This window comes from Emydura macquarii, unplaced genomic scaffold (genome assembly GCF_026122565.2).
Source record: "Emydura macquarii macquarii isolate MOO-44397 ecotype Brisbane River unplaced genomic scaffold, CSIRO-AGI_Emac_v2 contig_719, whole genome shotgun sequence".
Lineage (NCBI taxonomy): Eukaryota > Metazoa > Chordata > Testudines > Chelidae > Emydura > Emydura macquarii.
Window position 1 is genome coordinate 3,156,425 of NW_027130856.1, and position 23,447 is coordinate 3,179,871.

The 23,447-nt window shown below is 38.2% G+C and overlaps 1 protein-coding gene across 6 annotated transcripts in view; it reads right to left on the reverse strand.

Moving 5' to 3' along the window:
* EPC1 (enhancer of polycomb homolog 1) overlaps nucleotides 1-23,447 on the reverse strand; it is a 100,498-nt gene that overhangs the window by 54,604 nt on the left and 22,447 nt on the right. For 4 of the 6 annotated variants that reach the window (XR_010918702.1, XM_067542609.1, XM_067542611.1 and 1 more), the window contains exon 1: nucleotides 11,668-12,057. The exons of the other annotated variants lie outside the window; for them this stretch is intronic. Coding sequence is in view for 3 of the 4 variants with exons in the window: in XM_067542609.1 (XP_067398710.1) it covers nucleotides 11,668-11,820 (153 nt within the window). In the remaining variant the exon portion in view is untranslated. Of the gene's footprint in view, nucleotides 1-11,667; nucleotides 12,058-23,447 lie in introns of those variants that run through there. 6 annotated transcript variants of the gene reach the window in all.

Consider the following 23,447-nt stretch of genomic DNA (forward strand, 5'->3'; position numbering starts at 1 on the left):
CTGCAACAAGCAAACTGCTTCCCTAAAATAAATTGTGTATATTAGGATAAGATTTACTTCTAGTATTTAAATAGCCAGAGTTGATTGGGAAATCAACTAAGTTCTAATATTCAATGTTTATTTTTAAATACAAAAAAGGTCATTATACACTCTTTATGCAAGTTAAAGTGTGGCTCTTTGGCTCACGTTTTTGGCTCCATTCCACCACCAGATCTTACCATGCATCCCAGTTTCATTTTCCATTTGCATCCCCCTCCTGTATTATTCCAGCTCCATTCATTCCATTCATTCATTCCAGGAAAAACATCTAACTTTTGAGGTCAAGCTTTATAAAAATGGCACAACTGTAGTAAATAAGCAATACCATGCACCATTAAAAATGAACAAGTAATACAAATTTGAAAATATTAAGCTATACAATTGCTTAAAAATATGTATACAGTTATAGTATACACTCGTAGTTGCAAAAAGATGTACCAGATCTAGTATGTAGCCTCTATTTGGCTGCAAATCAATCTGTTTTAATAGTTATATCAACCGATAAGAATGTACCTTTCTTTAGAAAATAAATGAAATACAAATGGAAAAGTTGATTAAAAATCAATTATTTAAATCAGGGTGAATTGATTTAAATCATGATCAAATGAAGAGCCTTGGTCTGAAAGCTATGGGTAAAGCATTTTAACAATCCTAGTTGAGGCACATGTAGATATAAGGGAAAAAAAATACAGGCCGGTCAAACAAAGCAACAGTGTTTGAATATCCTGAATTATTACACAGATAACAGAAGCAGCCAACTCTTTCATGGGAAAGATGATCATGCAATGGTTTGAATACTTCATCAGGAACAGCTTTGCCTCTGTGCTATATTCTGACTCAAAAGTTTATCAGCTATTTAACCTTTAATGACTTCATACATTTAGATATTCTCTTGGTAGTGCTAACTGCAGTGGATAAAGTCTATGGCCTCGTCTACACTTACCTTAAAATTCAGCCGCAGTTATGCAAGCGACACAGAGTAGCTTGCACAACTCCTGTCCACGCCTTAACTTCCATTGTGCGCAGCATCTTCACAGCACTATGCCACTTGAGGCGGTGGTTTTAACAAGTTGACTTCTGGATCAATCGAGCAGGTCTTCGCTGACCACTCAATCAATCCAGATAGATCGATCTGACAGTGGTGAATTTGCTGCCGTCAGTGAAGATGTATCCTATGCATGCAAGTGCACGCTATCTTTTTTTATTTTACACACACAATTAAAAAACCAAACAAAACAACCCTACTGCTTGTGCAGAAGTTTAATTTGGGAGTAGTCCTTTGTGTGTAATGCTTGACAGTTTACATTCACCTTTCCCTTAGAATCTGAGGGAAAGACAATGGGGAATGAGACGTGAGAAAGAAAATATATATAAGGGTAGTAATTCATATGAAGGGATTGAAATTTTACACTGGTCCAAGGCCAGAGGATTTTCAGTATAAAATGCAAGGGACGCACACAAACCAACAAAAAACCCCACACAACTCTAGTGCATGAGACTAGAGGTTTAAGACTGATAAATTATAAAGCCTACAAACACCAAATAATCCTGGTGAACTGGGATTTCCAACTGCATATAGCACTTGTTTCATTGTCACCAGATATTACATCTTCAGAATCACAATTTACCATTTTGCCTCCTCCCTTCCTCCAAACTTAAATTTTAATAAATTGTAGGGGTCACGGTCTTGTACCTTACCACCATTTCAAAGCCTGGAATCTTACATTCTGAGTACTGTGAAGCACTAAAGTCACTCAAGTAGATCATGAGATATTGGCTGCTAAAAATCAGGTTGTGTTTAAAGGTAAAAGACACGATTGAAATCAGGTCATTGTGATCCCCAACATAAGGGTTCCTTTAGTAAAAATATTTTAGTATGTTTTACTGACTATTAATTTGTAAAACTTTTTAATAAAGTTAATATTTGTTCCTCTGCTTAATCCCATCCCATCTTTCACATAGTCAGATATTAAAGCCAAAGAGGGACCATTATGGTGATCATTTAGTCTGACACAGGCCATTGATTTCACCCAGTGAGTTCTGCATCGAGTTCATAGCTTCTGGTTGAGCTACATCATATATTTTAGAAAGATATCCAGTCTTGATTTAAACTTTAAGTGATAAAAAAATCCACTACATGTCTAGGTAAGTTGTTCCAATGATTAATTACTCACTGTTAAAGATTTGTACCTTATTTCTATCCTGAATTTTTCTAACTTCATTTTCCAACCATTAGTCTCATTATGCCTTTTTCTCCTAAATAGTCTACTATCAAAAATCTCTTCCACGTGTAAGTATCTGTAGACCACAAGAAGGCTAAGTGGTGACTTGATTATGATTATGGAGACTGTGCTTCTTTAGGGCTTGTGTATTACTCCAGAATTGCTATTTTGCTTTAAATTCACACCCAACCTTTCCCAGGACTTTCATGTGTTTTTCTAGGCCTCAAGTCATTCTTGTACTTCTTTTCCAAACTGCTTCTAATTTTTCCTACATCCTTTTTGAAGTGTGAACATCAGACCTAGACACAGTATTCCAGTAAACTGTTTCACTAATGCTGTATACATAAGTGATACAACCTTCCTACTCCTAGTTGATATTCCCATTTATATGCTCAAGGATTTTGTTTGGCCTCTCAGCTACAGAATCACACTGGTAGCTCATAATTAACTGGTTATCTACTGTGATCTGTAAGTCTTTTTCCACCATCATTGTTAGCCAGGATACAATCCTCCTTCCCCTGCCACATCTTGCAAGTGTGATCTATGTTCTTTTCTTCCTAGATATATGACCTTACAATTGGCTGTATTAAAACTTGAAGTCAGAGGTGCCATGAGTCCCAGTATCAAACAGTTTCTATAACATTTCTTGAAGATGCTACTTGTGATGTGAAGATAAGTGCCCCATGGACTTTGCTGGGAAGAGGAATCTAAGACAGAGTTAAAAAGATACCAATAGACTATTTGTTTTAATTAGTTTAACACACTGGTGCAAAGTCCAATACCTTGTGATCTGCCAGAGCTAGAATCACCAAAACAGATTCAAATTACTTGACCATCAGAATCTTCCATCCTCCAAAGAACTGACAAGGATCATGCCTTTCTTAACCATTTAAATACATCTATGGTAGCGCTCAACTTTTCATATATGAAATTCATTTATGAAAACTGATGGCTAACACCACAAGATTCTAGTTTGTTGTGATTGATCCTATGTATGTAGCATGATTCTACTTTACTATATTTGTTTATTTTGGTAGAAGCAAGAGCAACATCTGTTTACCTTATCAAGATACTTGAGGGGTCAGTTGATTATGGTGCATAAGTACCTTCACAGAAAAAATATCAGGTAATAAAGTGGAAAAAGCCTAGTGGAAAACTGCATAACAAGAATGATTAGCTGGTCAGTTGAAACCAGACAAATTCAAATTAGAAATAAGGCACAAACTTTAAAATCACCCTCGCTGTTAAATATTGGAATAAGCTACCAGGAGAAGTGGTGGATTCTCCATCTGTAGATGTCTTTAACCAAAAAATTGAATCAAGTATCTTCCATAAGTTACCCCTTTTTTGAGCCCTAAAACAAGGGGAAATTCAATGGCCCATGATATATGGGTTTGACTAGACAGGCTAATTGTCTCTTCAGGCTTTTAAAATTTTATTTATATACACCCACCCACCTCAAGTTTAGCAATATGATATTAGACAACACCGGAAGGTTTATACACTTCTTCCAGATTTCCTCCGCTGCCCGCCCCCCCCACGTTATGGCAACTTATTAATATACATCATGATGTCTCTCAGTGAACAAAGCATAGATTAAGAGACTATTTAAAATGGTGTATCTGAAAGATTAGGTTTGAATATAAAATGAAAGCCCCTTTAGAGAACAAACAACAAAATCTCTTTTGGAGGAGGTGCTAACAAAGCTAGAAAGCAATTATATTGTATTTGTTGCATCCTCCAAACAGTGCAATAACATGCAAAGAGATAATTAATCTCCACCATCCTGATTTTCCCTAACGCAATTTTAGACTAGGGAACTTGAAGCTATTTAAAAAGCCTAATGAAGGAAAGATTTGTTCATTTCACTTACCTTTTAAAAGTTGTCCCTAGCACTCTACTAACTCAGTATTTTTTGTTGTTGCTAAGTAGAGCTGGAACCTTGTGGAGTTGCCCTGATTCCACATGAAAGGGACAATTGGAATTCCAAAACTGGAGACTTGGCTGCTGCAGTTGTATAATAATCTCACATTTATGTACTCAGTTGCCCTGATGGGTTCCTAGGGCACTTATAAACAAACTATACTTAGGATCATACACCTCCAAAAGCAGCTGGTATTTTACAGTGTTTAAACTATTTGTCTACAGGTGTTGAGTGTCTTTTCCAATTGCAATGGAAGCTCCCCTAGAAAGCAGTTTCCTGAATTAATATGGGTGCCTTGGCCAAATTCTCTTAAGACAAGTGCAATGGGATCTTTAATAAAATCACAAGTATTTGTGGACATTGATTTTACTCTCATCTAAAGGCTTGTCTACACCAACCTGCATGGATTTAAACAAACTTCTTTAAACTGGTGCAAACATGTGTAAACATGTCTACTGGTTGTAGCTTGGTAGATAGAGTGTCAGAATGGGACTCAGACATAGGCGTCATTCCTGGCTCTCCCACTGGCCTGATAAAAAGGTTGTGCAAGCCACTTCACCTCTGCCTCTCAGTTTCCCATCTGTAAAATGGGGATAAACTTTGTAAAGCACTCTAGGATCTGATGAAAAGGGCCATATAAGAACTATAATAAAGTATAATAAAACTGGTTGTATCAGTTTAAATTGATAAGCAGGGTTTAAAAAAATCTGATTTAACCATGCACACAGACAGCAGTTTAACTATATCTATTTAACTAAAGGTGTGTTGGATGCTTTTTTAAAATTAACAACTGCTAGAGCTTTGAGAGTAGACCAGGCTTTGTCTGTGTCAGAAGGCACTGAGTTGCGTTAGAAAACATGATAAAACATATTAAAACTTTTTAAAAACTGTCCTTGACTACATTAAGTGTCAGTGGTGTCTAACAGATGCATTGGCTGGTTATGATTAAGGACATGATTATGTCACAGAGGTCACGAATTCCGTTACTGGAACAGGGCTGGAGCAGTTGTTAGCCCTGAGGATGCCAGAGCAGGGGATGCCCCCAAGAGCTTCTAAACAGGTGATCAGATGCCAGCACCCCCCTGGCCAGTGCTGCCAAACAGCTGATTGGCAGCCAGTCCCCCCCATACCACCATAAAGCTGATGGGAGGCCAGCCCTCCTGGCCACAGAAGCAGTAGCCCAGCCTGCTGGGGCAGTAGGGAGTTGGGTCAGCCCCCTCAGGGTTAAAGCAACTGGTCAGCCCCTGCCACAGGAGCAGCTGCAAGCCCTGGCAGTTCTCTGTTTACCCCCCTCCCCCAGGGAATTTTTAGTAAAAGTCAGGGACAGGTTGCAGACTTCCATTATTTTTTGTTCATTGCCCACGACCTGTCCCTGGCTTTTACTAAAAATACCCATGACAGAATTTTAACCTTAATCATGATGAACTAAAAAACTGTTTAAGAATGGATAATATTGGTTTAGCTTAATTCAGTTTATTGAATTAAAATAGTTTGATCTTAAATGTCTCCACATACTTGAGGGATAAGGACAGATTTAATTCAAAACTAGCTAAAGACCAATTTAGTTAAACTGGTGCAGTGTGTGTGTGGTCCAGCCTTTAGTGCCTTTACAGGTCTTCTAGAGAGTTACTTTTCACCTTGCGGTCTTACAGATGACAAGCACAGTTAATACCTGCAGGCACAGACAACAAACATCTACATAAACATATTTATGCATACGTGGTATTACAAAAAACTATGCAATTTATATTGTTTACAAAATCAAGAGCTCAAACATTAGGAAATGCCAGATTTACATATTTACCTGCACAATAATAATTCTGCCTCAGATGAGGTGGGGGTCCTGCAGTAGCTTTAGAAGAGCTAGCTTTAGAAACACTCAATAAGCCTGCATACAGTTTTCTATACTATTTAATAAAACAAAGTGTTATAACTACTACAGTTGCCCTTAAGTTCTCAGATGCATAACCATTAGCAAGCCAACATTCCACTAAATATCCAATTTAGAGGAAGAAACTCAAGCCTAGTCTATACTTACAAATTAGATCAATCTAGCTAGGTCACTCAGGGACATGCATGTTTATGATACATATGGTCTGCCACCCTATTCAAACTAGTTTTTGGATCAGATCTTAAAAAGTTTCTGTCATGTGTGGTGGTGTTCGGTTTTTTTAAGAAAAAGACATTAACATTTATATACTCTCACATCACTAGTACATTTAAAACCTGCACCTCCTTTGGGGAATTTTCTTGAATATGGTTATTTTTGGCGAGATGTAAAAAAAAAAGCGCTTTTTTCTCCAGCAGCAGTGTATGAATTTAAAGCTGACCTGCAAAGCATTTAAGTTCTAATGACACTTTATATAGTGTCAGAAAACGATCTGTAAGTTCGTGGTGGTAAAGATTTTTTTCTTGTTTAGAAAGGCTAGGAAAGTCAAATCCAATCTTCTCTGTTTTGGCTGGGTGACCTTTAAGCCCAGGATGTTTGAAGGTTTGAATTTTAAAAAGGTTTCCTTTTCCAAAAAGTGTTACTGAAGTTAAACAGGTGCCAAAAAAGTTTGGCAGTCCAAAAATCGATTCACTAGCATTACTTCTCTCAGCTCATAGCATAACTATTGCACTAGTTCTCCTGTTGTCATCTTGTGTTTTAGCTTAGTAAGGACCTGAATGTCTAATTTAAAACCAGCATTAAAAAAAAATCTTCCAAACTCTACCGGTTATAAAGAAAGTAAACAAGAGGCAAAAACCTGCTTTCTCCCTCGCCTTCCCTTGTGTAAGTGAAGTTTGTTGTAACAACATATATGCATTTTAATGTAACAATTTTTGTATTATTGTTGCAACATTAACTGGAGTATCTATCCTCTTAAGTCAGTTGTCGGTTTACAATCACTAATGCAATAAAGCTGTGCTTTGTTTGAGAACTGGATGTTTTCTGTTTTTGGCTGTATGATAATATAGTAGATATTTAATGTCGTATGATTAAACATAATTTGTAGTTTTCAAACTTTGAAAGTGAACTTTTAAAAACTAGCATTTTTATTTATGAACTTAATGAAGATTTGCACTCCCCCTCCTGGAAATTTCCTTAGGTTAAGGCACTTGAGAATTTGCTTAGCAATGAGATTCTAGTGCAGCTTCTAAGCAGCATGGGAAATTTGAGGCCTAAACCAAAGCAACTGTGAGGACTACTTCAAATGTTATTTATCTACTGGCATTATGTAATTCATGTGAGTTTTTTTACTTGCAAGACCTTTGCCTTTCAACAGAACCACCATCACATCTGAAGTCTTGTCTTATTAGACAGAAGAAGTGTAATACTAGCTAACTGGATTAACTACTACTTAAAACTTTTGACTGCCAATTTTTTAAAATAATAGCTAAAACATTTGGGAAAAGGGGTGTTTTAGACTCTGATACAGGAAATCCAGTATGTTTGGCCTAATTCTTTTAGCATTTTCTGAAACACTTTTTACTCATCTGAAGATTCCCATTTTATTACTAAAAGTTGTGTTATTTTCCATATTGGTTATTTTTTATTTTATTTTATTTTTTTTATTTTATTTTATTTTTTTTATAAAGGAAAGGGGTAGAAAGATGAAATGAAGGGGAAGTAAAACATGTATCCTTTTATACACCATGCTCAAGTAGTAGTTTAAATAATCTTGTGGAATGATGCCTGAATTTATTTTTAATTACATTCTTCCCCAGGAAAAGATACTTAGTCAGAAGGATAGCTCTTAAATTTAACTTTAAATGAATAAATATTTGACGTTATGTAAAACTTAAAAATAGTGTTTTAACTCAGTTTCAACAGGTTGCTACAGAGAGCTGATTAACATAGTTTATTGTACAGATTCTTTAAAAAAAAACAAAAAAAAAAAAACACACTACTAAACTATGCCCTCTTTTCTAAAGTCTAAAGGAGTGGATGTTATGATTAGGGCCCTACCAAATTCGGGGTCCATTCTGGTCAATGTCATGGCCATAGGATTTGAAAATTAGTCGATTTTATGTTTTCAGATGTTTACATCTGAAATTTCATGGTGTTGTAACCCTGGGGGGTCCTGACCCAAAAGGAGGCGGTGTGTGTGTGTGTCTGTGGGGGGTGTTAAAAAGCTGTTGTAGGGGAGTCGTGGGATTATTACCCTCACTTCTGTGCAGGTGTGGGACGTCCTGCATCCAGGAGGCTCCTAGAGGCGGAGGTGGGTCCAATTTCCCCCATGCTGCTGGGAGTGCCCCAGCAGGGGGCTCCTAGCTGCTAATCTTGATCAGTGGCAGATTAACGCATGAGCCTAGGCCCTGGGGCCCCAGTCAAATTGGAGGCACCCCGAGCTGAAGGGGCCTAAACCCCGAGCCCGACTCCCTGCAGGATGTAGAGGGACAGGACTTGCTTTTCCCCTGCATGGCTGCTCTTGGGAGAAGATCGGACCCACTTCCAGGTACCTTCCCCAGCTACAGAAAGTTCTGGGGCTAGTGCAGCGCAGAAGTGACACCCCCTCACTTCTGTGCTGCCTCCGGAGATGGGTCTGATCTCCCTACCAAGAGCGGCCATGCAGGGGAAGAGCAAGTCCTATCCCTCCAAAGCCCGGTCAGGATTAGCAGCTAGGCGCCCCTGGATGAAGCATTCCCCCAGCAACATGGGCAAGATCAGATTTCACAGGAAAGTACTTATTTCACCATCTGACACATTTTTCACAGCCGCAAAATTGATAGTTATGAATCATTAATTGTATAGCATCGCAGAACATACTAAATGAGCTGACCTATTACTACATGCATTAACTCCTACTCCCTTCCCACAAAAAATATTACATGACATTTGAAGAACTAATAAAGCAACCAATTAAATTAGATTAATGGACATTGCCCATCTTGCCTTATACTGAACACTAACATCTTCTGGAAAGAAGATAAATGGCTACAGAAAAAAAATGAGTAATAAATCCAAGCAAAATGATTTAAGTGTTTAATACCAATTAGCATTATAGAATTCCTAGAGTAATTTTAGATGGGTTCAACAAGATAAAAGTTTTCCATTGGCAAGGTAATATTCTGCAGTTGTTATCTTATCAGAGAAAAGGCATCTGCAAGTTCAATTTGAGTTAGAGTTGTCTGGCTAGCCATTTATTTTGTTAATCATGTTTTTAAAGCTTTATTTGCAAAAATATCTATGCATAATCATTTAATCAGGTTGTTCATGTTAGTAAAATCTCTTCTTTGCCCAAAACCTACGATAATGACTATCAACATTGCCTTAGCTCGTAAAAGGCTTGCCTTAGCTAAAAACAGCTATTCATGCTTATATAGTGTTCCACCCCAAAAGGCTCACCTCTGCAAAGCCTATAGCAGAAATAAAACAAAGACAAAAAGTTATCCGGTAATATATACTTTTAATTAAAATACAGATGACAGGCCACTGTTATGATAGGCATAACAAAAATGTAAGGCAATTGGAAATCAAGAAGTACTATATCTCATATCAAAAGCTGAAAAGTCTGCATTCAAATAGGTCTCTCTGTACTGTACCCACCTACAGTATCTAAACATTCTTATTGACATTAATCTCATTCAACTCAATTTTGAGTGATCTAGTCTCAAAGAAAATTTCATGTTTATTACAGTTCAGCATAATATGCTATAGTGAATAATTACAGTAGTTAGTGTTTGTACAAGCTCTGGAGATGTTACATAAAATGTTAAGTATTCGTATAAATCCTCAAACTCCAAAATACAACTTAAAGATTTACAACAAAGACATTACAGGACACAGATTGACATTTCCTAATCCATCCAGAAATTATCTAATACAAATTGTTGCATGAAACTTCACATGGTTTGTAAATTGTCTATACAATGTACCACCTGCTGTACCTGAAAACCAAAGGAATACATTCCTTAGGTTTAGGCAAATTAACAAGCTTCACTTTTAGCATCCATAGGAATGCAGGAAGGAGCTTAACTATTATCTTAACCCAACCACTTTAAAAACAGTACTATCAACTTGAAATCAAATACATTTAAAATAATTAGCATAAGGAGGGTGCCACACTTGCTCCCCAGCTTCCCTTTGCCAATACTTGTGATTTTAAAGGCCACATTTTTAAACAAATTCTCTTTTCTACTGCTGTACAAAACCCTTTGGCAAACAGGAAAAAACTGCCTATGATCTAGGAAAACAATGAGAGTGACAAGAGTTGTCAAGTGCACAAACTAAAACTGAAAAATAGAGACTATCCTCCCAGTTTCTTCAGGTTTAGTATTGCTACACTGTAACAATGGCAGGTAAAATGTTTTCCAACAATTTTTAAGTTGACAACCCTTTAAGCAAAGATACATGAAGTGACTGTCTTCCAATGAATATTTACATCTACAATAAGACAGTAGAGAGAAACAAAGTGGTGACAAACTTCCAAACTCAGGTTTTATATTATCTTTAACAACTATGTAGAAAAAAAGTAGTATTGGAGACTGATTGTGACAACCGTATCAGATTGGCACCTGAACTATTCCTGTTCACCATATGCTTGAAGGCATTTCTGTGATTATACATTTACAAGTATTGGCATAAACCTAACAAAAGTTTAAATTTTTAGTTTTGCATTTCTTGTTAAGGGAGTAAAGTCAGATTCAAAACCCTTCACAAAGATGCTAGTAGCAAGGAGCAGACTTGTAACCCCAAGCTTCACTACCTTACTGTCTTATGCTTATTTCCCCCCCGCCCTGCAATGACCCCATAGCATTTACAAGAAAGAAAGTTACATGGAAGCCAGTAATTTGTATCAAGTTTATTGTTAAAAGCGAGCATGCCTGGCAGCGCGTAGCGCGTCCCCCCAGTGATTCAATAACCCATGGACAGAAGTGTAAGCCTGTCTGCAACCTTCACTGGGGGTACACAGCGCTAATCACGCTTCTGAGCCCATAGGTACAGTTAAGTCGCACAGAAGCCCGCTCTAAACTGGCTGCTCTGCCATCATCTCAGCCGTGCCCCGGCACATGCAGAACAGACCCACCACGTGCATACCCAGAGCTTCCTCACAACACCCACCACCGCTTATGCCGCGCTCCACCAACCGCAGCATTTAACTCAGCAGCGTCACCATGTGACAGCGGGAGAGCGCTGCAGCCTCCTCAGCCGTCAGGCTCGTGCTGCCGCACAAGGACCAGCCCAAGAACCAGAGACAACAAAATGGCGGCCGCCCGCTGCGTCACGTGACCCCCTTTGTGCCTTTCGGGGCCTGGGAAAAGCCCTGCCAGCCGCCGCGGCGGGCGGGTTGGGGGTGGCGGGGTCCACGGGAAAGCCTTGGGAGGGGACCAAGGGGGTGATTTAGGCTCGGCGCCCTCCCTCTCCGGTCCCCCTCCCCGCGGGCGGGGAGAGCGGGGAGAAGATGGCGGCCATTTTGTGCTTGCGCAGAGGCGAAGGTGGGGGCCCCGGGTCGGGTGCGGGGGGATGGAGGGACCCGGCCGGGGGGGGGTCTCACGTACCGACTCCTCTTCCTTCTCCATGCCCGTGGGCATCTGCGGCACGGCCCGGTTGATGGAGGCATATTCGGCCAGGTCGGGCAGGTCCTCGCAGCGGAAAACGGGCAGCGGCTTGGACGCGTCCAGCGCCCGGGCCCGGAACGACAGTTTGCTCATGTTAGGCGGCGATGGCGGCTCCAACTGGGGAGGGGGGGGCAGCAGCGAGAGCGCTCCGAGCTGAGAGCCGGACCCCGCCGAGCGCTCTCATGGAGGAACCGGGGCTCCCCCGGCGGGGCGGGGCGCACTCCGACGCGGGGCCCGGAGGCGCCGGCTGGCGCAGCTGGGCTGGGCGCTGGCTTCTCCCCTCTGCCGCTCCGGCTCCGTTCAATACGCCACGGCCAACATGGCGGACATTAAACCTCGACTGGCCGCCTCTTTCAGCCAACCCCAGCGCCACAGCCATTCCCACACTGCATCGCGCAGGGGCGCGGGCACAGCGCCGCCCGGGGCAGGGGGCGCGCGGCGCGGGCACTGGGATGGAGCGCGGCCACGAGAGAGCGGGAGAGCTCAAACGGGCGGGCAGGCAGAGAGTGAAACGGAGCGAGAGCCGGCGGGCGGGCCTTCTAGTCTAGCGACTTCTGGCTAAGGTGGGACAGGCCCTACCAGCCGCCTCCCCCACCCCGCCAGCGTAAGGCCGGGAAACAAATTCACCCTCAGTTATTCTGGGATAGAGACTCCCGTGCTGTGGAGTAGGAGGCTAGCCCCAAACCAGGCCTACTCACTCTCTCTCACACACACACACACACACACAGAAAATGATCCCTCACGAATGGGGTAAGGATCAGGCAAGATCCTTCGCAGGCTGCAGGGCAGGGGGAACCTGCCTGATCGGGAATCCGTTTTAAAGACAAGCTGCACCGGAGACCCGCCTGGCCCAGGGCGATGCCTGAAGCCGGATAGGCATTGGGGGGGGGGTTTGTTGGTTCTTGTAAGGATAGTTTCTGCCCGATGCCTGCGCCTGTTGAGGGCCCTGGCAGCCCGTCTGAGGAGGTTTGTGACATCAGAGTCCATAGAACTGATACCACAGCCATAGAGAAAGGAAGAGGTGGGCACCAGGGCTGTTTAAAGTTTAGTTTTCTGTCTGTTTTTGTTATTAACACCACTGTGACTCCAACTTTCGAAAGGTGGCTTTGTTAAGAATTCAACACTTCATGATTAGTAGTATGATGATAAAAACGAGAGTCCTGTAGCACTTTAAAGACTAACAAATTTAATTTCCGCAGGCATACGACTTCGTGGGCTGCCACCCACTTCGTCATGTGCCCTTGGTATGATGGTAGTGTCCCTGTCTAAGCACTGAATACCCAGCTACCAAACACTAGCCCAAACCGTTTAACATCCTCATTAAAAGCTGAACTGCCAAGCCATATTTGAGTAATAGAAAATGCCCCAATAAATCAGGGAAAACAAAAGTTAACATTCCTTATATTGCTAGGTTAAAAACAAAATTTTTCTTCACTAAAAAAGAAAAACATTCTTCAAACCATAAAGAACTAGAATTTACAGTAGTTTAGCTTAAGTGTTAAACAGAATAAAGTCCATACATACTTGAGGTGCTTTAGAAGGGCCAATTTCACAAAGCAGAAAACAATTATGAGCCAAATTAGCTGGCAGGAAGAATTTAATCAGAAAAAAGTGGATAACTGGGAATTCGTTAAGAATACTTTACTAGCCACAACTGAGGAAGAAGGCAATATTAGTTTTTTTTTTTTAAAAAGGATGTAGCACGATGTGACGGCTGCTGTGAAAATATTTTATATATAATAATATGCAAATGGAAGAAAGGGGAAATTGATAGTAATCAATATAAATCAGAAACTAGGAACTAGAAAATTGATAAGGGAAGCAAAGGGATCCAATGAGAAATCTATGGCCAGCATAACGGTATTGGTCCATGACCAGATGAAAATGGTAAAATTATCAATAATACAAAAAAGGCAGATGTAGTCAATAAATATTTCTGGGGAAAAATCATACGCAGTCATATGACAACACTTTCCATTCCATTGGCATCTCAGGAGGATGTTAAGCAGCAGCTACTAAAGTTAGCCATTTTAAAATCAGCAGGTCTAGATAATTTGCATCAAAGAGTTAAAAGAGCTGGTTGAGATGCTCACTGGATTGTTAATGTTGATTTTCAGTAAGTGCTGGGACACTGAGGAAGTTCCAAAAGACTGGAAGAAAGCTAATATGCCAATATTTAAAAGTGTAAATTGGATGACCTCTGTAATTAGAGACCTTTCAATCTGACATTGATCCAGGGCAAGATAATGGAGCGGTTGATACAGAACATGATTAATAAAGAATTAAAAGAGGGTAATACAATTAATGCTAATCAAATGGGTTTGTGGAAAATACATCTGTCAAATTAACTTGATATCGTTTTGTGATAAGATAATAAATTTGGTTGATAAAGGTAATAGTGCTGATGTAATATTCTTAGAATTCTGTAAGGCATTTGACTTGGCACAGTAAGACATTTTGATTAAAAACAAGAAAAATATTAATATGGCATACATTACATGGATTAAAAGCTGGCTAACTGATGGGTCTCAAAATGTAATTGTACACTGGGAATCGTCATCAAGTGAGTGTGTTTCTAGGGGGGGGTCCTGCAGGGACTGGTTCTTGGCCATATACTATTTAGCATTTTTATTAATGACATGGAAGAAAACAAAATCATCACTGATACAGTTTGCAGATGAACAAAATTGGAGTGGTAAATAATAAAGAGGACAGGTCATTGATACAGAGCAATCTGGATCACTTGGTAAGACGTGCAAAAGCAAACAATATGTGTTTTAACATGGCTAAATATAAATGTATACATCTAGGAACAAAGAATGTAGGCCATACTTACAGGATGGGGGACTCTATCCTGGGAAGCAGTGACTCTGACAAAGATTTGGGGGTTGTGATGGATAGTCAGTTGAACATGAACTCTGATGCAATGCTATGGCCAAAAGACCTTCTGCAATCCTTGAATGCATAAAGGAGAATCTTGAGTAGGAGCAGAGAGATTATTTTACCCCTGTATTTAGAACTGGGGTGATCACTGCTGAAATACTGTGTTCACTTCTGGTATCCACAATTCAAGAAGGATATTGAAAAATTGGAGAAGGTTCAGAGAAGAGCCACAAGAATGATTAAAGGATTAGACAACATGCCTCATAGTGACTGAGCTCTTTGAGTCTATCTATTTATCTTAACAAAGAGAAGGTTAGGGGTGACTGGATTACAGTCTGTAAGTACCAACATCTGGAACAAATATTTAATAATGGGCTTTTCAGTCTAGCAGTGAAATGTATAACATAGGGGTTCTCAACCTGGGGTTATTATGTGGGGTGGAGGGTGAGTACATGTACAAAACAGAACTGCTATACAGTATATAATTTAAACCTAGCATTTTGGAAAATTATACACACCTTTCCATTGCAATGTAGTATATTTACTTCAAAAAGTAATGTAAATGTAAAATGCACTGATTGTTCCTAAACAAAATATATATTTGTATTATCACCACTTTAAGGACATTGGACTCTGGGGATTGTAGTATCATGTGTGGATTTATTGTCTTGAAACAAAAGGTGGGATTGAGACAACATTAGAGGCTTGAATGTTCAGCTGCATTAAACCACGGACCAATTAGAAAGAACACTGAGATCAGCAAAAAAATGTACTTTATCATTTAACAGTCAGACACACAGGCAGGGGCAGTGTGGGGGCTATAGCCACCCTAAAATTTGTCTTAGCCCCTTTCCCATTTGAAAGGTCAATTGTTACACAAAAGTAAGGGTGGCATGGTATAGCATTGCCACCCTTACTTCTGCAGTTCTGCACTGCTGGTAGTGCTGTCTTCAGAGCTGGGTACCCAGCCAGTATCCCCTGCTCTCCAGCCATCCAGCTATGTTAATATCATTTTTCACAGACTTACTAGCATCCCATTGCCACCCTTGTGCGCTGCTGACTGCGGCACTGCCTTCCAAGCTGTGAGGCTGTGAAAAGTGATATTAACAAACATACAAATCACTTTTCACAGCAGATGGGCTAACATCCCAGTCACCCTGCTCTGAAGGTACCGCCACCACCAGCAGCAGCACAGAAGTAAAGGTGGCAATGGGATGCTAAGTCTACTGTGAAAAGTGATATTGAAAAAGTTTCTTCTCAACCCCCTCAGTATTAAACAGTAACTATTTAAAAAATAACTTTTATGTTTATAACAATAATTAAAAATGTGTTTTAGTCTAAATTTAAAAGCGGTGAGAAAATATAATTTATTTTAAACAATAGGGTTATAAATTTAGTATTTAAAATAGTGTTAAATATAAAAAGTGTTTTTAATTTATAAGGAGAGTGGCACTCAGAAGCTTGCTGTTTGAAAGGGGTCACCAATACAAAATGTTTGAGAACCACTGCTGTAACACAATCCAACTGCTGGAAGTTGAAGCAAGACAAATTTAGACGAAATAAGGTGTACATTTTTAACAGTGACAGTAATTAACCATTGGAACAACTTACCAAGGGTCATAGAGTATTCTCTATCACTGATAATTTTAAAGTCAGTTGATTTCTAACAGATATGTTCTAGAAATTATTTTGGGGAAGTTCTATGGTGGTGATTAGGTGATCACAATGGTCTTCTGTCTTTGAAGTCTATTAGTCTTCCGTTTTGGAGTCTTATTAGTCTTCTGTTTTTGGAGTCTATTAGTCTAGTTTAAGCATGTCTATATTAGGATTTCATATGGATTTACTTAATTGGGTTAGTTAAACTGATTCACTTTTCTTGTGCAGCCAAGGTATCAGTGAGAAATTTTCAGTCTCACTGACAGTGAAATCTTTCAAACTGCCCCAGTCTGTGACACAGCAGCCCCCCTGGAATGTCAATTTTTCCCAACCCTTCAATAACTAGAGATGAAGGTGCAACTAATGTCTATTTTAAGAACCCTACAACATTGTTTATGCAGATAAAGATATCCTCTTGGACCAAAATTTTTGACACACGTAAAGAAATTGTTTTAAACCTGCTATTGACCCTATCATCATAATACTGGGTTAGATTTAGGAATTTCTAAATTTGTTGGTTGACACCTTGCTAAATTTCGTTGTTGCTAGCAAAGTTTCAGTCCTGTGGTTGTGCACGGAGCTACCTTTCAGCCTAGGCTCTCAAAGTGCTTTACACACAGTAATTCATCTTCACAACATCCCTGGGAGAGAGGAGTTATTGTGTGGGTTACTGATAGGTAATACAACATTTGTGGAAATACCAAGAAAGGGATAGTTATTAATGTTTGTAATTTGGTTTCTTTTTATATGAGATTTTAAATATTAAGAGCAAAATGGAAAATATATGAATTTGTAATTCACTAGTTGTTTCAGTGCAGTGTTAAAAATGGAAATAGTTTTTACCCTAACTTTTACAAATTAATCATTAATATTCATTCAGTAAATAGAAATGCTTTCTTAATTGCATATAAAAATTTAAGATATTTTCCAGAAATATTAAGTAATTTAATTTACCCAGTTGGTAAATGGTGAGGAGTCTTTCAGTGCATTTTTTGCTAGGGTCTCAAATTCACTGTTAAATTTGTGTCTGAGTCAAAACTCAGTTGTACTGGTATTCTTAAGAGCAAATGTTCTACACTTAAGTTTTAGTTCAAGCAGTTCAGATGTGTGTGTTGGTGCACTTAGATTAAATAGGCTTATTTATTGTCATGTATTACACACAATTACTGACATTTCTTTTTTGGTGAGGAAATAGTAAGTTCCCAAACTTGCAAGCTGCCCTCAATACACAGATTCCTGTGCCAATGCACAGCAGTTTATAAATTTGCAGTATAAATTATCAGTACACAAATCTCAGCTATTGTGCATGTGAAGTTTGTCTTCCAAATTTTACTGTTAACTATGAATTGTGTATTATGTATTGCAACTGGTATTATGTACCTTTAGGGTATATTGAAATCTACCAGTACCAGAGTACTGAACAAATATCAGGCAGTTAACCAGAAGGTACACCAATTAAATGTAACTTTTTCTCCCATTACCATCAGGAAAGGAAATTTAAATAATAAAAAGCAAAATATAAAAGATATGCCATACTGAAAAAAAAGGAAAGATATTCAGAGTTAAACTCTAATTGCCCTTAATTGACTCTTCTGCACAAACTTAAACATACTTGAAAAAAATGCAGTGTACACAATATGTACTATGCCACTTGGGCAGAAACAGGGTACTGTGAGTTAAAATTTTTTGCCTGAAATTCTTGGGGCTAGCAGTTCATTTTTCCAACAATGGACATATAGCGGGAAAATTAATTTCCACTGCAAACAGATGAAAACTGTGTATTAATCCTCAAGTTACTGTAAATAATTTGCTGAATGTTGATATTTAACTATAACTTACATGATAATTCTGATATTGGAAAAACAAAGATCCCCAAATTATGTGACATCTCTACAGAAATTCAGGATGTCTGCTCTGAGCAGATCACAGCATGGGAATGTAGGGAAAATTGAGAGGCAGCACTTACAGTAGAGGTCGTTTGAGGTTCAATGGTAATATACAGCTACATTTTAAATGTTGCCATTTCTGGAGTCTTCAATGCAGGTAAAATAGGAATTGCCATACTGGTACAGACATTTGACCCATCTAGCCTGGCATCCTGTCATCAACTTCAGACCCTCCTCACCCCCACATACAAGGTTAATTCAGGTGTACTTTGAAAAATGTGGATGTGTGCAGCTGTTTCACTTAGAAATTCAAAATGTCTAATTAAATCATTAGACAAAAGGGGATAAAAGTTCTTCTTTATCTTTTACCTACTTGTTTATTGCTAAACTAAAGTAAAAGCAGCAGCAAATAAAGATATTTGCACCAAAATTTTATCATGTAGGAAAAAGAAATGTCTTATCCCATTATACTATGTTGCTTGTTTTGTTTAGCAAAGGAATAACAGAAGCAAATAGTAATGTGATATTTAAAGTATAATATGGGTCATTTGGTAAATAAATAACAATTACTGAGCCACTTGACAGCATAGGTATACTTCAGAGGCTAGATGAACAGCAAATTTTCCTGATTTGCTCTGATAAAAAGGGTGCAATTGATAACAGATTTAAAACATTTATTAAACAGCTTCTACATCATATCAGTTGAGATAAAAAAAGCTTGAGACATTAAGGATAGAGTAACAGCAAGGTTGCTTTCATTCATTCTTTAATGAATGCTTTAAAATGCAAGAAAAAATGCAACCTTGTTCCCTAGTATTGACTTTTGAACCGGACAGAATGACAGTAGTAGAGAGCTGATAGAAGTTGCTTGTCAAAAGTAACCCCAGGGGATGAACACTGACTGACGTTTTCACTGGCCATTGGAGGAACAGCTTCCAGTAGCTAGTCTGAAAATGTGCTTCGAATTTATACGCAGTAGAGAGAGTTTAGGTCCGGAAGTACTATCTAAGCGTAAAGGAAGCAAGTACTCCGATTATGACCATCTCACTAACTCAACTGTGGAGCAGTTTCTTCAATATTTCCCCCTTTCTACCATTGCAGTGTAATCTAATTGTAAAGTAATCAGATAAACAAAAGATAGTGGCTAGTAATACCACAATGAAGGAAGGCCAAAATGAAGGAAGAAAGAATATGGAGGTAATTTCATTTTCTTAGAAAGATATCCAGGTTGCTTTTAAATGGCAAAAGACATGTGACATACAAAGTTGAGGAAAGGCATGATTAACAAATGTAGGTTGATAAATATGGTATATTATCTATATAGTGTATATTACTATAAAATAACCTGTGGAGTTAGATCCTGTTTTTCTTCAGCAATAACTTGTTCTTGGCATTTGAAATTGCTCAGTAACTGATCTGACTCCTGACTGAACCATGTGCATGCATCTTCCTCCTTCTATATCTGTCAGTAAGAATCCTCTTTCAGTTTTGCTTGTACTTTATCAACACAATGAAAGCAGCAGTTTGAAATGTTGCCCCTTTCTGAACAAATTTAAACAGTTGAAAAACAATATGTTTATGTACTATTCAGATTGAGAACAAACAATTTTATAGTAATGCAGGCACAGTTTGAAGCCTGTCTTCTGTGGTCTGGTCTCTAAATAATTAATTAATTTAATTAAAAATATTTCAAAAGTAATCTTTATGAAAATAATTTATACAGTACTTTGAAGAGATCAACAATATAAATGTTAAGTATATCTAAATATTTATGGAAAAAAACAGGGTTCATGTTGAGCTGTTAAGAATGCACATCCTGCAATTAGGTCTGTGCAAGCAGACACCTGCACATATCAAGTTACAGGATTTGGTTTAAGGTTAGTATAGGTAAAACTTGACCAGCTATTTATATTTATGTTTGCAACTTCTGTATAACAGAGTCCTTCCCCCCACCCCTCTTTGCTTTACTGGCATTCTGAGGTAATTAAAGGAAAATGTTTACTAATGAAAACTAATTTCGCTTCTAAGTGTTTACAATAAATATTGAAAATAATGTTTTGGAAAGTTATAAAAATACTTTGACAGATTCCCTTTGTTAACAAGAACTGCACAGCTTAATATTTAGGTAATTTAATGCACAAAACAAGTCTCACTGGAATTAGCAAGATTTTCACAGCTGATCTTTCCAACATGAGTTGTGTAATCCAGACAATTATCAATAAGTGTTAAGTATTATCCCCTCTTGGTGCTAGTGCAGCAGTCTTCAGGTTCTAGTCACAGTATGATGGTACATAAAGGATATGTAGCTGAAGTTTTAGACTTCATTTTCTACATGTTAAATTGTTGCATCAAAAATATGCATTCAAGGAATATAAAAGGCTTTTTTTGTGACAACTATTTTAGCTACAACAAATCTTTTTTTGAAAAGCATTACTGTTTTAGCTTTTTGTATTGAAACTATTGATTTGTTTTTCTCCAGTCTGATTGTTGATCAGGATATCAAGACTATTATAATTTTGTGTACATCATTTCTCTGCTCTAATTTTCAGGAAAACTTGCACCTTGTTTAAATCAGGAGCTACTTTTTTTGTAATAGTACTATTAAGCATTTACAGCACTTTAAATGTTCATAGCTCTTTTCAAATATGAATTGAATGTCCAACACTCCAGTGAGGTAGGAAAGTATTATTTCAATTTTATATACGGAAAATGAGGCAGTGAAGTTAGTTGCTCAAGGCCACAGAGATTGTGGCAGCACTGGGATCAGAACTCAAGTAGTTTTGACTCACAACCTGAATTCATTATGCCTCTCAGCCCATACTGCTGCTTGCAATAATTTTAAATTACTGCTGCAGATACAAACTAGGCAAATGAAAGACAACTAGTTAGTCTATATCACTATTTTACTTAAAATAATTTATGTGTAATTTTAGAAGTTGTTACTGCATTGTTCATAAACAGCAAAAATGTGGTGTGTCCAATAAGCTTCAAATAAATAACACTATGTCCTGCAATTATTTTAATACCTTATTGTGCATAATTCTAGAATCAACCTTAGTCACATGTTCCTATTATTCTAGATCTAGCTCAAAATTGTTCATTATTTAACTACAGAAAAATATTGGTAAACTACCTTTTGCCTTTTTTGCTTCATAGATGTGAACTACACTGGCAACTGATACCAAGCAGCTGTCATTGTCTATTTGCAAATACCCAAATGTATGGTTATTTTTATTTTCAACAATCCTACATGAGATACATAATGCGCTGTGAATTTATCATACATAGTTCTCCTAGTACCTTAATTTCCAAGATTATAGAAACAGTTATAAAATGTCTTTTTTTTCCTTATACAGTTACAATATCCATTATTACAGGGCTGATTTAATTTTCATTATAAACAATATAATTTTGTTTTCATTTTGCCAGTGGGGCTTCTTTGTAAAGCAGCTTTTCAGCTATCTTTTGACAACACTAAGTACCATACTATCTTAATAAACCATCTGTGGTTTGGATTAAAAACAAGGTTGGTGTAATGAGACATGACACCCAAGTTTCTTCATTTTTATGTATTTCCCTATGTAGAAACAAATAGAAGTTCACAAGAATTAGCCTGAAGAATAACAGTTTCAGCCATGGCACAAGAAGGTGCAACTCCCAGTGAATTTCATCCTGTGGATGTCATTTCTGTAGATGATCCTAAATGCAGTTGTTTCTGATCTGTTCTTTTATAAGAAATGGAAAAGGTCTAACATCATCTAAAAGTTCACTGACTCTGTTCTACAGTCTTTGGTTTTAAATTGATTAAATCAGTAGTTGGCTGTTCACTAAATCATCACTTCCCTGTTTTTGAGGCATAATTCAATACCTCATAGCCTTGCTCTACCATAGGAAGAAAAGACTTTCCATCATAGAGAGCATTAAGGCTCTTATGGTATACAAACAAATACTTTAGCCATTAGACTGTGATGTGTGTGTTTCTTTTTAATCTTTAGAAATCTTATCGAAATCCAGCTAATTAAAAAAATAATAAAAAACAGCCTTAGATGTTAGTCAGTTCCTTCATAGATATTATTAGGATCTGGTACTGTCTGCATTAAATTAATTTGATTCCCCCCATCTCCCATGTCCCTCTAACAAATGAATATAAAATATGCAGTTTTAAAATGGAATAAAGTTCCAGTTAACAAAAGTATCAAATGTATATGGTACCTGCATGAAGGAACTGCTTCCACAATAATCTATTTTAACACTTGGATGTTTACAATTTCTTACAGGCTGCACACTCCCAGCACGTGAGATATTGGTGTATACTTGAATGGTATATAACAAATACACCTCTGCACCAAGGATCAGTCCTAGGAGAGCCATAACCTCTGGATCTCAGCCAGAGTGTGCTGAAAGGCAAGAGTGCATGCTCTGCAGCATGCTTCTTGGCTCCCTCCCTCCCTTGCATATCCCACAAATTTGTCAGAGATCTATTGGGTTGGATCTCCACAAATCTACAGAAGGGAACACAGCTTTTCTACATCTGAGTGGGTGTTTGATCAGGTGCTACCATAGCTCCAAACAGAATTACATAACAACACACTGAGCACACCATAGCCCTAAAGTATGTATAGAAGTCATTTTTAAATTAAAAAAAACAACAAAACAAAACACATAATGCTCTTGGATTCCAAAACAGGAAAAAAAAATTACAATTCATGCTGTCATTTGTATTATTCCAGATATAAGAATCATGATAGTAAATGAAATCTGAAGTGGGAAGTAACTGAATTGTAACTGAAGGTCTAATTTGGCCTGCTGAATCTTTAATTCTGGGAATGCACAAAAACATGAAAAACCAACCTCCTGGATTCTCAGATTGCAGGCTGTGTCTGTAGTTCTGACAGATAAAACATTCTTTTACTTATAAACTGAACATATTTGATATATAAACATGGAACCCCACATAGCCATTTTTAGTCACTTTCCAGAGTAGATCCCTATTTAAACTGTTTATAGACTATGAGTGAACCACATCTATCTCCTTATCTCAAGGCTGAATATCTTTATAGAGTTCCTATGACTTGTCCTTGTGGAGGAGCCCTTGCATTCTCCAAATTTCCACTGTAGCCCTTCTCTGCACCTTTTCTACCACCTCCATACCAGTTTTCAAACTAGGAAACCAGAACTGCACGCTGTACTGTAAATGAATTCTAAGGGCACCATTATCTCCATGGATATACAGTAGGTATGGTCTTGTGTATACACAAAACCCTGTATACTCCATAGCAAGCTGGACCTACTATT